The 17,391-nt window shown below is 45.0% G+C and overlaps 1 protein-coding gene across 1 annotated transcript; it reads left to right on the top strand.

Annotated features, from left to right (window-relative positions):
- The first annotated feature begins 1,366 nt into the window (after window positions 1-1,366).
- On the top strand, window positions 1,367-16,078 carry ints6 (integrator complex subunit 6). The gene is made up of 18 exons (XM_084544399.1): window positions 1,367-1,932; window positions 2,099-2,176; window positions 2,715-2,864; window positions 6,741-6,830; window positions 7,850-8,033; window positions 10,525-10,650; window positions 10,945-11,096; window positions 11,296-11,448; window positions 12,689-12,821; window positions 13,088-13,182; window positions 13,268-13,378; window positions 13,516-13,731; window positions 13,864-13,990; window positions 14,105-14,247; window positions 14,346-14,532; window positions 14,614-14,988; window positions 15,568-15,661; window positions 15,944-16,078. The coding sequence occupies exons 1-18, from the start codon at window positions 1,822-1,824 to the stop codon at window positions 16,035-16,037; spliced, it is 2,619 nt and encodes an 872-aa protein (XP_084400525.1). The 5' UTR covers window positions 1,367-1,821; the 3' UTR covers window positions 16,038-16,078.
- Window positions 16,079-17,391: the final 1,313 nt, after the last annotated feature.

The raw sequence follows: 17,391 nt of genomic DNA, 5'->3' as shown, positions 1-17,391 counted from the left end.
TTAACATATAAGCCATAATGTAGTGTTTTATGTGGCTGAGATGGAGAAGACTTGTCTATACATGTTTCTCAGTTTAATCAATATAAGGTCAGTCTCTAGGTCAGTCAAAATACTATGTTTTGTTGACAATATTATAATCTTGGTAAGTTGGAAAAAAGAGTCTATGACAACTATGACAAGTTTATATTTAGTGCAGTGCACACCATAGTGAGTTTGATTACACTTGTAATAAATACCAGAAGGCTGTAAGTGCGCACTTTGTCCCAGGCTCGACCAACCTGTCATTTTATTTTGAAAAACGTGTTAGTGACAAACCGGAAGGTGAATCGTGAGAGTCTCGCTCCAGAGCAGAAGTCTAATCAAACAAGAGGCAGTCAGCCTTCCTCTTCTTCGCTGTCGAAAGCCACCGGATGGTTTCCTCTTATTTTTTTTTGCGGAAGTGAAGATATTTTCCAAGGAGATACATTATGCAAATTGTGTTGCACAACCGTGCACGCCTATCCGAGTGTCATGTAGCATTTGGAAGTGGACTCTAATCTTTCAGGATGATGTGTAGCATGTCAGAGATCGATCAAAATGAATCTCTCTGCAGCAAATGTCTGTAGACATTATCCCACATATCTTCAGACCATGTTTGCGCTACGTCAAAACTGATAGGAAGCAACAATAGAAGTATGCCCACTCCTGGAACACGTACCACTCTTTCTTTTTTTTTTTTTTTTTTTAGAATAATAGTTTTAAAGTCTAATTTTAGCTTATTGCACGGATAAGGCTGCGAGAAAGAAAAGACAAAGTATAGCCATCTTAGAGCTGCAGGGTGTGTGAGAGTGCGTGTGCGCGCATCTCAATCTCTTGCAGCGTCTATTCAGCTAAACCTGTTTTCCTTCAGATCGTTTCGCTTAAAAGGCTGTCTTTATTTGGTCATTACATGAAAACCAAGGACTAGTAGTGCCAGGGAGTAGTTGATATGCCCCCCCTCTGTGCGCGTTCCTGAGTTAATATTTCACAGCTTTTTATTTGATATTGTCTATCTCTTGTCTTCAGCTTCCTCCTCTCTATAGTCTTCAAGGCTTGTCTTTCACAGTAGCCCACGCCCGTGCATAGGATGAAGTAAATGTTGATTATGTAATCAGCTCTCAGGGCAGACACAGATTCATTCCTGATTATTATAACCTCAAAGAGCTGCGGAAATGCTGAGAGACACACACACACAAAAAAACAAACAAAAAAAAACAGTGCATCGATGAATATGTTGTATTCTTTGACACACAATGTATGTACAGAATATTTTCCTTGCATTCCTGCCTGTCGGGCAAAGCAAGCATGCGCACGAGTCGCTCGGCTTTGGCCTTATTTGGATATGGTAATGAGCGGCTCCGGACAGCCAATGGGAGGCGAGGGTGCGCGCACGTGACGCTGAGAGACCGCTCGGGGGGCGGGGTCAGCGGCGGAGCTTAGGTTAAAACCAGTGGACAAGACACAGCGCATTCAGTGTAGGGAGAAGCAGGGACTCACTGTGAGGGGGAACTTTGTTACTATGAAACTTAGGAATATTTACAAAATATTGTAAAAATTATCAAAATCCCTCGTGAATCCATAACCTGCCCCTAGGGTTTGAGGTTTTTAGTTTAGTTCGCCCGGAAAGGGCTTCTTCACTCACTATTCTTACACTTTTTTGAAAGAATGTGTGAGACAGACAGTTAGCCAGCTAGCTAGCTAGCTGAGAGGTGATACAGGCGGCAGGAGAACAAAAGATTTTTTTTGCGTTTTGGCCGGTTGTACTGACACCAAGTCCATGCAGAACGTGTCATTACCATCACAATGCCCGTTTTACTTTTTCTGATAGACACGTCCGCTTCAATGAACCAGCGCACCCATCTGGGTACTACCTATCTGGACATAGCAAAAGGCGCTGTTGAGACTTTTATGAAGGTACTGTAACCACGGGACACATTCATATTGGGAGATCCCGAGCAGGGGTGATTGCAGTTCAGATCGTCGTTGTGCTGTTGCAAAAAAAAAAAAAAAAAAAAAAAAAAGCTCGCCTGTCAAAACCTGATCTCTCGATAACCGTAAATAATTCTCTACTTTTCCACAGCTCAGAGGGAGAGATCCGGCGAGCCGAGGGGACCGGTATATGTTGGTAAATTTTGAAGATGTTCCGTTCGGGATAAAGGTAGAGTTTGTTTTCGGGTCATGTCCGGCTTTACATTGCGCAGATTGACTGTCCTTCCCATCGCTCCACCACGTTGTGATCGCTACATCAATTGTGTAGAGAAAAAAAATCTTCAGGAGGAGCTTTCATACCCCTTTTAAAACATGGCCGACATTTTGTTTCAGTGTGAGCAGCAAGGAACTCTGGGTGTTATTTATACAGCGAGGTGATATCTAGGGGGGGAGAGGAGAGGAGGGGAGGGGAGAGGAGAGGAGGGGAGGGGGGGTGACAGACTAGCCTACTTTACTTGTTTAGACCAAATTACCACTATAGTTACGACACACATTGTGACTTTATAATTTATGATCACCATGCTGAGCAAGGCTGTCAAGTTATATCTCTGTTGTGACAAATAGGAAGTGATCTATTTATATATTTATTACATCTTAAGACTCATAATATTAATAATAATAATAATGATAATAATAAGAGAAAATATGTTGATTTCTTTTTTAAAAAATTGTTATTAATCAAAAATATTTTTGTTTTGTTTTGAAAGGCCGGATGGAAAGAGAGCCATGCCACATTCATGACAGAGTTGAGGAACCTCCAAGCAACGGGACTCACAACTATTGGCCAGTCCCTGAGGACCGCTTTTGATTTACTCAATCTCAATAGATTAGTGACTGGGATAGACAACTATGGACAGGTATGTAGCACTGAGTAGGCAGAGAGGAAATCAGCTTCAGAGAGTGCAATATAAGTTTACTGTATGCCCCCCTCCCCTCCTCCTCACGTACACCCTCAACCCCCCCCCCCAATCCCCTATCCCCTATCCCCAGTCTTACAAGCATCAACCACCTGCATACTGTGAGCCCACACATCTTCAGTCATATAACACGAACATAACAAGAACTTTAAAATTTCTTACTTAATAATATTTCAAATTGGATTTGCGAATTAGCTTTTAAACATCAAAACGCACGGTTTATTTAAAATGTTAATGTCTGAACGCTTCAGTGGGGGTCAACGGTCTATGCGCCTGTTTTAGCAGCCAGCTGATGCTATTGCAGTCCCAGCACGAGGGGTCTGAGCTAAATCCTGATTTTTTTTTTTTTTAAAAGGTTTTTTTCTTATTTTTAAGTTTTGCAGGGATGTTTTTAAATCAGCGTTTTTAAATTTCTGTTTGCATTTCTAATATTTTGGGACGTCCTCGATGATGTATACAGCTAAATAGTATAAACAAAAAACCTAAATTTGATATTAATGATCATATTATTTATATTAAATTAGTTTTAACCTGAAACAGGTTTTAAAAAATAGCGCTTAGTGTAATTTATAGCCAGTTTAAAGACTTTTAAAATGTGTTTGAGATAGTTTAACATCGACGTGCATATATATTTCCAAGCTTTTTATAATAGTTTATTTTTCTCGCCTCTCAATACGAGGATAAACTTTGCGAGCGGATTTGCGAGCATCATTTAAGTTGCATTTCACAGTTATTAAGTAGTTTTAATTTGTGAATTTGAAGCAAGTCTCTCCTACAGCTGGACGGCCCCAGGAAATTTATTCCAAACAAATATCAAGTTTCGAACTAATGCCCGCGTTGCTGTCACGGTCCCAACAAGCGCCGCCGACTAATGACGTAAACAACTGAATGCCAGCTGTAGCTGCTAAAAGTAAAGTGATGATTTGGGGGGGGGGCGTAATAAATAGAAATAGTGAGATTGTGTTTACAGTTTTAGAGTGGCAGCTTAATGATCTTATCTGCAACAGATGTCAAAGTCTTCTTTCATCGTGCTACTTGGCGTACAGAGTTACACAAAATAACCCGACTGGCCGTGCTTTGATTTAGTCTCGTTGCAAAGAGAGAAAGAAATGACAACAAAGAAAGCAGCTTGCAGGAGATGCAACGCCTCAACCCGATCAGATTTTCTTGTCTTCTGGGGTCAGAAGTGTTGAAACTAAGGTGCAGTTTTCTGCCAGTGGCGATAGAGTAGCTATTATCGATGTCTAGCCTGTGCCCACTTTGACTGCACGTCTTTGTTTGGTAAAGAATCTGGACGTCTCTCTTTCCCGGCGCGGAGGTAAGTGAGGAAGATGGGAGCTATAATGAATGTTTAACTGGCATTTCCGGAGTAATGAATGGAAGGTGCCCTCCGTCCCGGGGTAATGCATACATACAGCATGCATAATGCATGTCAGGTACACTCGGGGAGTTTGAATGTCAAATGCCAGCGATGAATCAATATGGACGCACGTGCCTGTGAGCGCAAACGCCTTGAGCCGGGGAGGGGTCAAGGTTACCGTGTCCTGCAGCGGTTGTCAGTGACCTCTGACGGTGGGTTTGATTTAGTAATAATTATAATTTAATGACCGGTTCCCTCTCATCACCACTTAAGATCCTTTTTCTGAACAGATGCCTGAATCCTGTTGCACTTGCTAGTAGCTTATGTCCTTTAGAAATGGCGTGTTATAGTTAAATGTCTGTAATTAAGACAAATTTTCTCTATTAAACGGATCCTTTGGTTCTTATTTTAAAATAAATAATGGTAAACGCACCTCAAAAACATCCCAATCCCCACATTTGAGACATAGCCGTGTTAAATGTTTGTCATTTTTACTCGTTTGAGTTAATTAATTGCAAATCTTTGCAAAAAACTTTCTTTTAGCCTGTCAGCTAATCAGTTGTCGCATCCTTATCTCTTTGCGAGCTTGTTCTCTGTCGTCTTCGAGTTACTTTCGGTTTTCCTTCAACCAAAGCCTAACCAGTTAGCTGGAAAGTAGAACACCCGCACGCCCCCGCACTAAAGCAATTTGTTCACGAGAAGAGGACGCGATTAACCGTTTGAGAACAGTGCCCGCTTATAGTTTGACTGAAAAGGACACGATGTGCAGGTTTAAGTGATGAACGACAAAAATAACTTGTCAGTGATTTCAAGTTTACGAGCAGAGAGGAGCTGTCTTAGATGAATCTCTTTTCTTTGAGACACTCAGAGCTGACAGGTTTTTATCAGCGCTCTGACGACTGCACACTTTTTTGCTGTTTTTCAGTTTGCCTCGCCAGCTGCTCATCAAAGCTTTGCCAAAGTGATGTGGTAGCTTCTGTTTTCTCTTTCATATAAACCGGCTCGTATCATCAACGCCGTATTTTTCCTATTTTTTCAGCTTAATTCATAAGAAAAAGTTGACTTTGATTTATTGTTTTTTTCCCCTAAAGTGCTCAAGGTGTGAGGCTTTCATAGAGGTAGAGGGCTAAAGAGGGAGAAGACAAAGGGGAGCAAGGCTGTGGGGGAGTTAATACCGCCCTGGAGTGTTTCTGTCTACAGTAACAAAGAGCCCTCCAGGTTGCCAGGCATCTGAGATGACTCTCCCCTGGGAGATGAAGGGTAGTATGGAGCTGGAGAGAGAGAGGGAGAGAGAGAGACTGCCAGCCGGTAATCCTGACACTGATCACAGTTTCATTAAGAGAGCAAGGGGAGAAAGCAGAAGAAAAAGGAGCGCAGTGAAAGGATGAGCGGGAGGAAACGGCGTGTTCCGTTAGGCTGGGAGTTGGCGCATCGGCGTGGGTGATAAACGGCGAGCTGATGGATCTCCATCATCGTGGTAACGCGGTAGCAGACCAGAGATCATGCTGCAGATTGACTTGGCAGCAGCCGGCTGCACAGATGGGTCAACGCACGATTCTGGACCAGGATTAATTAACGTGTTGCATATAATCCTCATTAATAAGTTTAGCAGTTTGCGCAAAAGATTGTGGGAAAAAATTCTCCCCAAATCTAGAAAGTTGAGGACCACATTCCCAGGCTGCTGTTCTCATCAATCTGCACCCTTGAGATGTTCAAAATGCAATTTTAATAGCTGCTGGATTTTTTTATGTTTTATTTTATAGCCTCCTCACAGCCATTGCATAGCAACAGTAAAATGCTAGGTGAGCTGACGGATGAACTCATTACTTTTCAGGCCAAGTTCAGCCTGATCACCGGCTCATTAGCTAAGAAATAAGTTATCGTCAAGGGTTTTTTTTTTTTGGGCACGGAGGAGGATTAAATAAATAATATTTGCCAGGTTGTCATGGATACCTACAGTACAGCAAGTCTTGGAGGTATCCTGCTCCCTGTTTGCTTTGGGCAGACCCCATCGTTCAGCAGAAAGCCCACGGTCCAAGCTGAGCGGCTCCGTTAATGAACGGGAACAGGACGGCGTTTTTATATGACTCGTCATTTGGCCGCGTTGAGGTTTTCGCGCCGTTGAGTTGTTCTGCGGCCTCTGTGGAGATTCCCCCGCAAGGCCGAGGCATTGTGATAAATGCGGCGCTGCTCCAGTTTCATTTGATGCCTTGAAACACAGTGGGGTCTAGCAGAGAAGAGCTAGTGAACTTAACGCTGTGGATGTACACAAACACAAAGAGGAATAGATGCAGTGACTAAAGTATCTCACTGTGTCTGTTATTCTCAGGAGATACGGTTCTTTGTTTCAAACACCTAAGTTATCTATATAACGATGCACAGTCAGCCCCATATGCATAAGTTCTATAAATCTAAATTACCTTTGTAATTTAAACAAATGTCTTCTTTCTTTCCAGGGAAGGAACCCTTTTTTTCTCGAGCCCGCCATCATAGTCGCAATCACCGACGGCAACAAGTTGACCAGCAGCGGCGGAGTCCAAGACGAGGTCAGAGCCAGCGTCTTCTGCAGAGGATCAGCCAGTCTGATCACACAGTGTTCAACTTTTAACACAAGCATCTGTCGCTTCACAAAAACCCTCTCCTGTCACTAGCCGTCGCTGAGGAGGATAAAGCTTGGGCTGGTTAATTTCTTTCTAAGCCACAAATTGTCCGAAAATCACAAAGAAAGCGCCTCCCAGCTTTCCCCAAGCTCACACGTTACATTTTACATTGACATTTTAATTGAATTGATCCAAACATTTATTCTTATCATATTATTATTATTTATTTCTCCCTGGTCTTGGTTTTAATCAATCAATAAATCCCTTAAAATGTTAGAAAATCGCAATTTCCCAGACTTGCCAGGGTCGAATGCTGACATACAACAGAAATATCAGAAATTAATTGTACCAAGGATGTTATTTGAGCTTTTGAAAGGCTTTAAACAATCTGCCATTCAAAGTCTAGCTGTCCTCCCAGTGACTCGGTCATTCTCCTTTAAATTATTGATTTCTTTTTCCCTCTAATTCTCCCTTGCTTCTGCCACTCACGTTGAATATTTCTGCTTCTCCTCCCTGTGAGGTGACTCTTATTAAAAGCGGTGTCCTCATTTCAAGGCAAACGCACGTAATTAAAGTCTGTAACTCTGCAGCCACCGTTGTAATTTACGGCTTTCTCAGTCTTAGGTCCGTTTACATTAAGTCAGTCGAGTTGATAAGGGAAGTTTGACTTCAGCTGCAACTCTTTTGACATCATTATTATTATTATTAGGTTATTTAAATGTCTGGGCTCTTAAAGAAATGTCTGGAAAGTCCGGTCTGCTATTATGAAGGTTTGATTCAACCCAGACAGTGGATGAGAGATGAAATATTTTTATATTTCTATATTTCTACCAGTATTTTAATTATTTTATATATATGCGTTAAGGTATATAATCAATATTCCCTGAAAATATCTGGTTTATTGATTTTCATAGTTTCCCATTCTGCCTTGATATTTAGTAAAAACTTTCTGTCCCCCTCTCCAGCTCCACCTGCCGCTGACCACGCCGCTGCCGGGTAGCGAGCTGACCAAGGAGCCCTTCCGCTGGGACCAACGGCTGTTTGCGCTGGTGCTGCGTATCCCCGGCAACGCTTCGGTGGAGCCCGAACCCCTCGGCGGCGTCCCGCCTGACGATTCTCCCATCACTCCCATGTGCGAGGTCACTGGAGGTAGGTTGACTCGCGCACCAGCCGGTTGTTCGGCTGTTTGCAAGCCCATTTTGAGATCGTGAGATCCGCCTGCTGCAGATCTGGAGGAGGTTTGTTAAATCTTTGTCGAGAACTCTTTGAGGAACTATCAAGTTATTTTTGAGATCGGCTTTAAACTAAAGTAAAGGGTGGAGTTGAGGAGGAAAGATGCTGCTGTTGCTGCTGAACTGCATTCTGGACGTTGTAGGCTACAGCGTGTTTTATTTTTATTTTTTTGCTCCTTGACGACTGCCTCCCCCTCAGCTTCTGCTACACATCTCCAGACAATATGGGTCTGGCATGCTGCACACACGTTGAATGATACTATAACTACATCAGTCTTGATTAAAGCCCATGAAAATATGTCCCACAGGAGAAAACCTTTAATAAATTTTACATTTCCTTACATTTTCCTTCTTATCAAAGCACTGGAGACGGTTTCTTAAATATAAAAGCTTAAAAAATTAAACACTTCCAGTTATTTGATCGTCTGTGCATCGTGCTAATAGCAGTTTATCATTATAACCTTATTTTTGGAGGAGAAAAAAAACAACTTATTCCTCCTCTTGAGATTCCCACAAGCCTAAATTCTCCTGCAGAGGTAGCGGGTGGAACGTGCCGGGACAAGCTCAAAGTATTTTATAACAGAAGATCAAAATGGCTATTTGTTAAATGCATTCCACGGCGCAGCTGATGAATTATCTCCGTCAGTACAAAGAAAGAAAGAAAGGAGAGAGTAACAAGTTTTTAAATGAGGTAAAGCCGTGCGCTCGGGCTCAGGTTTACAGGTTTGCCGTCGGGGCGTGAAGCAATACGGTGCGCTCTCATTTTAACTCTGCTCGAGCGTTTGTGAAGGGGTTAAAGCGCTTTGATCAAGTGCGCTTAAGTAGTAATTGTTGATTAAGGTTAAGATTCCCCCGTCTGATTCAAGATTTGCCTCGTTTAAAGGCTCGCTGAGATGTCGAGATTTTTTTATTTTGATCTGTAATCCTCCTTGCAGCTGTAGAATTAGCCGAAACTTCAGCCGCCTGCCTGCTAGTGTCAAAGGAACTCAGAGAAGTTGCCTTTAATCTCCTCCCGTCACTGGCTGTGGAAGCAGCCGGCAAGAGGAACGCACCAGAACGATGCTGACGGCAGGTTAAGATTAACGCGTGGACGCGCGTACAGAGAGCCGTCGGTGGCGCTGAATGCAGAACATGACACAGCTCCATTGTCAGCGGCGGTCTAGAGTACATGCTGCCTGTCCATTACTGCTGATGGCAGGCCCGACACAAAGCAGCGGCCTTTTGAAATGAGGGAGTGAATGGGTGCGTTGCGGGGTCACCGGGGGTCAAGTTGGAGGCATAAATTGGGCTAGAATTAAACGCAAGACACCGCGTTGGTATTAAAGGCCTTTTATTGGCGCGGTTGACGCTGACAAATGAGCTTGAAGCAGTTACAGACGTTTAGGAGCCGTGTTTCATGCAAATGCACCTCCTATCTTTTAGTGCAAAGGGCTGATAAAGCACCAAGGAGAGGAGCAAAATGTTAAGTAGAGAGCACTCGAGACCGCACGACTACTACTGTCGGACGCCGCGCTGCGCCGTGTATTCTCATTCATGATTCATGATCTCATTCATAAAGCTCTTATTTGATTTGTCGCGGGTCCGTTTGATTCGGATACCAGTCCTGTAAATGGAGAGATATATATCAAAAGTCTTTATCCTTACCTTGAATTATTTTATTCCACATTGAATTTATGCAAAAACTCCTCTAATTTGTTCACTGTAATAACTCAGTTTCTTCAATATGAACGTTTTACAGCAAGTTTACACTCATATCTTTTAATTTCACTAAAAATTGTCAGGAAAAAAATATAATTTGGCTTTCAAAAAGTGATTTTAAGTAGTTTGGGGGTGTTAATCTTTGAGATTTAACTTTGGACGTGCTAAAAAAACAAGAATATTCTACATCTCTGCAGTTTCATGGAGTAATCCAGCCTTTTAAAACACCTCTCTTGCAGCAGTGACAACCAGCTTTTATCAGGAAATAAGCTCAGTTAAACCTCACCGTCTACTCCCTGCCCAGCACCAAACGGCAGGCGGACAAAATTAGAGGCTGGCTGATGTGGAACATTTTTAAAGCCCCATACTTTAAAACCAGGTTTTGGTGGAGACCTAAACGGAGGTGGAAAGAGAAGATAATATTAGATCAATAGTGCGGACGCAAATAGAAACTCAAAGATTATGTCTTTCCAGGTCTAATGGATATCTAACTTGGCAGCCTTTTTGCTAACATGTTTGCCAGGCAGAAGGTAAAAAAAAAAAGAAAAAGAAAGAAAGTGAAAGTGTCCTTTCCGCTTGTTTCTGCTGCCCCCAAGTGGCCAAAAATACGTTAATGCACCTTTAAGGTTGCTCATTCGAAATAGATTCATATCAGTGTAATTCATTAACTCTGCGTTTTAAACTGACACGAGTGTGAATGTGTGTTGCAGGACGTTCGTACAGCGTGTTCTCTCAGCGAATGTTGAATCAGTGTCTGGAGTCTTTGGTGCAGAAAATCCAGAGCGGGGTGGTGATAAACTTCGAGAAGACGGGGCCTGACCCTCCTCCACTAGAGGGTAAGAAACGCTTGCTTTGTTGTAATATTAATTAATTAAAACGGTTCTTAAAATACCCTCTTTGTCACTGTCTGTGCTGCATCTGTTTGATTAGAGAAGAAGCTCTTCCCACTCACTGTTTGTTTTCATCCTCTCTGAGCTTTTCTTTACTGTTGCTCTCAAACAGCTGGTGGATGTCAGCGTTTTAAAAACACTTTAACATCACCGCAGTTTATCAGAACCTTTCTGTTGTGTTTCATATCTCATAAGCTTTTTAATGTCTGAAGTCACTCTTCTCTGTATGTTCTTGCACAGACGCTCCAGTTGAGGCGTTGAAGTCCGGCCCGCAGCCTTGGCACTGCTGTCACAAGCTCATCTATGTACGACCCAACCCTAAAACCGGCGTCCCCATCGGACACTGGCCCATCCCCGAGGCCTTCTGGCCCGACCAGAACTCCCCCACGTTGGTAAGAAACTGGAGGAATCGGCTCAAGTAGCACAGAGGAGAACATTTGAATTGTTTTCACCATATAACTTTTGTAAGGAGAACTATTGTGTTGAATGCTAATTGTTTAGTCACACAAAATAAACCAGGGATGCGTTTTCGGTGTCGCTGCAGAGCTTGTGCTTTAACCTTTCACCTCTGTCCCCGCCGCGCTCACCCAGCCGCCCCGCTCAGCTCACCCCCACGTACGTTTCTCCTGTCTGGACTCCGAGCCCATGGTGATAGACAAGGTGCCCTTCGACAAGTACGAGCTGGAGCCGTCGCCGCTAACGCAGTACATTTTGGAGAGGAAATCCCCGCACACCTGCTGGCAGGTAAAGCAGCTCCGCTACATGTTCCAACACAGTGAGACAGTGTGTGGGATTATTCAGTCAATCATCTAAGTTACAGTCTGTGATGAACGAGTGAGGAACTGATCTGATAACACTCCATACTAAATGTTATAGGCTCCATATTGGGATGCTAATCAAAGTTGTGCTAACTTTTTACCCAGCCAGTGGAAATAATCTAAAAGTGGTCAAGCTGTTTCTTTTATTTTCCATCCATCTAAATCAGGGGTGTCAAACTCATTTTAGTTCAGGGGCCACATACAGCCCAGTTTGATGTCAAGGGGGCCAGACCAATGACAATTTACATTTAGTGACTGGAAATGCAGTTTCTGTTTAGTTCTAGGTCTCAGTTGTTGTTTTACATCCACAGCTCTTACTAAATCTATGTGTGAACCCAAGGAATAGCAGTTACTTTTATTGGAAAAATTGCACTTAATGTCTTCAGTGTCATTTTTGCAATTCGCAAATTCATCCCGCGGGCCAGATTAGACCCTCTGGCGGGCCGGTTTTGGCCCCCGGGCCGCATGTTTGACGCGTATGAATGATCTAAATAATGTGACACGCATCCTCGCAATCAGAATCAGAATACTTTGTTTATTCTTCAGGGAAATTGGTCTGTTGCCGTTGCTCTCATAAAGTGACAGTTGCAAGGTGACAGAGTCAAATACAAATAGGATAAGAAGAAATATTATAATAACCAAATATTGCACAAGTATGCACAATTTATCAGAGGTAAGATGGTTACGAATAAATTATAAAAGAGTTATAGAAGAGTTGAGACTGTTAAGAGTGACCAACGCTCAGCGGGAGGAGTTGTAAAGTTTGATAGCATCAGACAGGAATGACCTCCTGTGGCGTTCTGTGGTGCATTCAGGAAGGATGAGTCTATGACCGGAGGAAGGATGTGTGTTGCTTAGCTGCAGACTAAATCCAAACAATGCAAATGCTCTGGTTATTGCAGGCGTGGTCCTACTTGTGTGTATTTTTATATATTTATATATCGAGTGTCCTGCAGAGCTTAAAAATAACAGAGGCTTCTCATTTGTTTATTAGTATGAGGTGCATGAATCCTCTGCAGGTAGTGAAAGCGATTTAAGGACATTAACTCAAGCTCTAGATCCTGCTCAGGACGGGACAGCGGGGGGTGATTGTTAACTTCTGCAGGTCATGTTTTAGTTTGCAGACCGAATGGTTCAAATGCATTGATTCTCTTTCCCTTGTTTAGGTGTTTGTATGTAACAGTGCCAAGTACAGCGACCTGGGGCAACCCTTCGGTTACCTGAAGGCCAGCACAGCTCTCAACTGCGTCAACTTGTTTGTAATGCCCTACAACTACCCCGTGCTCCTGCCACTTCTGGGTAAGTGCTGCAGTCAGCGCCCCCCTCCTTCCTTTTCACTGTATTTTGTGCCGCCGTGATATAATTCCTTGTAATTTTAGCTCATTACTGGCGTCATCTTTATCTGTCTCCTGCGCTTCCTCCCCATTGCTCAGCACCTGAAAATACAACTAATCAGCAACATTTTCCTGCCGTGTAATAGATTTTTTTGGCTTCATAAAGGATGAATTTAATTTTTCAGCGCTGTTATTTATTTATTTATTCATTTTTTCTATGGCCTCCTGCAGACGACTTGATCAAAGTGCACAAGTTCAAGCCTACCATCAAATGGCGACAGTCCTTTGAGAACTACCTCAAGACTATGCCTCCGTATTACATCGGGGTGAGTGGGCTCGCCCGTCGTTATTCTGCTCGTCTAATCGGGTTTCGTTCGATTAATATTTTTCGTGGTCGCGCTCTTTCCGCAGTCCCTGAGAAAGGCTCTGAGAATCATGGGAGCGCCGAACCTGCTGGCCGACAACATGGAGTACGGGCTGAGCTACAGCGTGGTCTCTTACCTGAAGAAGCTCAGTCAGCAGGTTTGTTGTTAGGCAGTTTGTTATTTGCATGTCCGAGGACTTAGAGCAGGATATCCCGTATTAATCTATCAAATCCAAGTTTTGTATAGTGCTTAAAAAAGGCTGGATGTGGAGCATTTACGTGTTGCATCTTGCAGACGAAAATCGAGTACGACCGGCTGATCGCCTCGATTGGTAAGAAGGTGCCACCGGACGCCGGCATCAAGGTGCGCTGGCGGGGCGGAGGCATATCTCTGGCCCAGCGCCGGGACTTCATCCAGCAGCTGCAGAATCTGACGGGAGACGGCCCCATCGTGCCCATGGAGCTCAACCCCAAAGAGTTTCAGGGTTTCCAACTGGCACTGCTCAACAAGGTAAAGCTCAACGCCGCGTTTTACTGTTTTCTAATCAGACATCACCTACATATCTCGTTTCTCCTTCTATTATCATCTTTCTTGACTTCGTCGGCTGAATTTAAACTCCCCTCTGTCTTGTGTCGTCCTCAGGGCTTCAAGCCTCAGAGCTTTAGGAATCCCTACGACATCCCCCGCAGTCACCTGCTCGACCAGCTCAGCCGAATGAGGAGAAACCTCCTCAACACCAGTGTCTGCACCCTCAGAGGCCAGGACTCTGGTAAGTCACCGTGGAAATCGGTCTCCTGCTCTTGTTTTGTCATTAAAGGCGCTCTGTTACACTTCTAAAGACGTGCAAAAGTGATGTGAGCGACTTGTTCGTGTCCCCGTTCAGACCAGTTCCACAGCGTGCCAATCGCCCAGATGGGAAACTACCAAGACTTCCTCAAAGCCGCCCCCCAGCCTCTCCGAGACGCGGACCCGGAGCAGCCCAAACGTTTGCACACATTCGGCAACCCCTTCAAACTGGACAAGAAGGTATACGCCTGATCCTTTCTTTTTTTTCCCCGCAGCGAGGAGATATTGGTTGAGGAACATGTGAGCTGACGGCGTTTTTTTTTTTTTCCCCCTCACAGGGCATGATGATCGACGAGGCGGATGAGTTCGTGACTGGTCCTCAGAACAAAGGGAAGAGGCCAGGAGAGAGCAGCAACATGCCAGGCGGCGGTCCGAAGAGACGCCGCTGTATGTCGCCTCTGCTGCGACTGGGCAGGGCCTACACCCCTCCAGTAACCCCGCCTGCCAGCCCTCGACCCTCAGCAGGTGAGATTTGTCCCTCAGGGTTAAGCTCTTTACAGCTGCATACAGTTCCTCGTATTACCTCTTACCTCTCATACCCTACAGATATTGACATGAGCGACGAAGCGTCAGAGCCAGACCTGATCATCAACCACCTGAACCAGAACCACTACGACTCGGACACTAGCTCGGACTCGGAGGTGGACCAGCCCTCGGGGCCCGGCGACGACCTCCAAGAGAACCACAAGGACCCCGATCCCCAGGCACTCCTGCACGGGGACAAGGAGGAGAACGGGGAGGCCCGGGAAGGCGACCTGTCGCCGGGCAGGGAGGGGGGAGCGGAGTTGGTGCTGATGGAGGACCAGCCGCCGCGCTACCTGTCGCCCACGGCGCTGAAGAAGCACATTCACACAGAGACGACGAAGGTCAACAACGAGCTGAGGGCGCTCATCACCAAGGAGATCCGAAAACCCGGCAGACGTACGCACCCAAAACATGACTTATAATAAAAAGTGAAAAAACAAAAGGCAGCTTACATTGTAGGGCTGGTTATTCATGCTCTTTATTTTTTTTATACTAGTGTCAAAAGGCAGATTGCTGTGGAGCTGACTCATCACTTCAACAAAAGCTCAAAGCTTTGACAGTTTTTTGCAGAGCTGCTGTGTTCAGTGGCGTACTATTAATAATACTAATAAGGTGCCACTGTTATTTTAGTCACATAAAAGGAAAAAGAATGAAACAGGCACACCCTCCCTCTGTGTTTTCCAGAAGAAACTCCTTTTGCTTTGGCTGAATCTGGATTTGAAATGCTCCAAATCTGCCATTAAGTCTAAATAAGACGTTGAGATGATGATCTTTTATACGATTATGTGTCGGTTGCACACAAAGTCAAGCATATACACTAATATCAACCCGGTTGTAAGATATTTTCTGAGAAAGTTGGATTTTTCTTTTACCTTATTAGTTGCTAGCTTTACTCTATGTATGGAGAACTGAATTCTGGACTTATAAATCTGTCCCGTAAGTGGATCCTCGCTCACATTGTGCTCTCTCTTCCAGACTACGAGAAGATCTTCCTCCTCCTGAAGCAGATCCAGGGCACTCTGGACACCCGGCTCATCTTCCTCCAAAACATAATCAAAGAGGCGGCCAGGTATGAAGTTTCGACTCTCCTCTGATGTCATAACATGACTTTTATTACCCGCGAGATGTAAACACCGACCATCTGGACGGGCGCGCTTATCCGTGTAATACCGTATCCTCGCGCTGAAAACGCCGCCTGAAACATCTGCGTTTTGTTACCCGAATGAGAACACACGATTATGAAAACGTCTCAGATTCGCTGCTAATGGACTTCGCTGCTGCAGAATGTTTTGCAAAACTTCAAATCTTAACCACCTGTTATTTATTTTATTGTTCCCCTCCTTCTGCCAAGGTTCAAGAAGCGCGTTCTCATCGAGCAGCTCGAAAACTTCCTGGAGGAGATCCACAGCAGATCCCTTAACATGAACCACGTGGACACGCTCTGAGACGAAACCCATTCCCAAACTGAACTTGCAGATAACGGGAAAACCCGACGAACCCTCCTCGTCCCTCTGAAAGCCCAACCCCGCCCCTTCGCCCCCCCCCACCCTCTCTGCTCCACCAGGGCCCCCCCCTGCAAAGATGAGGCGGGACAGCATCCAGCTCTCAAACCATCGCTTTTTCAGTAGACTCTCTCGGTTTAATAAACACACGGTGATAATTAAAGGCAGCGCTGACCCTGCAGAGAAGTGCATTTTGCAGATATCCAAAAAGAGTGAGCGAGGAAGCTCCTGCGGGGGAAGTGTTTGCCTATGCAACGAGATGTTTGGCCCACGGTTCACCGTCGCTTTCTGAAGCAGACGTTCTCCTCGGTTATTCTCCTTCGTTGATCAGATTTTCTTGACTTTCATCTGATAAAATGAGAGTGATCACCTCTCAGGTGGAGGAGCAGACAGGCAGCCTGAGTCATGTTTTCAGTGGAGGCGATCCAGCTCCAGTGGAGGCGCTCCTGCACCACTGGAGGCGCTCCTGCACCACTGGAGGCGCTCCTGCTCCAGTGGAGGCGCTCCTGCTCCACTGGAGGCGCTCCTGCACCACTGGAGGCCCTCCAGCTCCAGTGGAGGCGCTCCTGCTCCAGTGGAGGCGCTCCTGCTCCACTGGAGGCGCTCCTGCACCACTGGAGGCCCTCCAGCTCCAGTGGAGGCGCTCCTGCACCACTGGAGGCGCTCCTGCACCACTGGAGGCGCTTCAGTTCCAGTGGAGGCGCTCCTGTTCCAGTGGAGGCGCTCCTGTTCCTGTGCAGCGCTCCACTGGAGGCGCTCCACTGGAGGCGCACCACTGGAGGCGCTCCAGTGGAGGCGCTCCTACACCACTGGAGGCGCTTCCAGTGGAGGCGCTCCAGTTCCAGTGGAGGCGCTCCTGCACCACTGGAGGCGCTCCACTGGAGCACCACTGGAGGCGCTCATGAAACACTTTTGTTCTTTTCTCCTTCGTGTTGTTGTACTTCTTTTTTTTTTCTGATTTGTGGGAGGATGAGGGTCTGTCGTTGTCTTTGATTGTTAAATTATACACTCCGCTAACTGGAGCACTCCGCTGTCGTGCTCTTCGAATGGGTGTGATTTGGCTCCGATACCGGATTTGTCACCTCGCCTGTCGACTAATAATTAATAATATTGAGCGGTAAGTTAAGTGTGCGACGAAGTAAACGATTTCTGTTCCCCCTCTGGAGGAGGAAAACAAAAAAAAAAAACGGATTCTCTCTTTTCATTACACCTGAAGACGGTAAAAAAAAAAAAAAAGTCTTTTGCAATGCAGAGGTTTTTTTTTTTCATCCTGAATACTCGCTGATTAAAAAAAATA

The sequence above is a fragment of the Chelon labrosus genome, assembly GCF_963514085.1.
Source record: "Chelon labrosus genome assembly, chromosome: 5".
In the NCBI taxonomy this organism is placed as follows: domain Eukaryota; kingdom Metazoa; phylum Chordata; class Actinopteri; order Mugiliformes; family Mugilidae; genus Chelon; species Chelon labrosus.
Note: the sequence above shows the minus strand (reverse complement) of the source record. Positions and strands in the feature narration are given on the sequence as shown.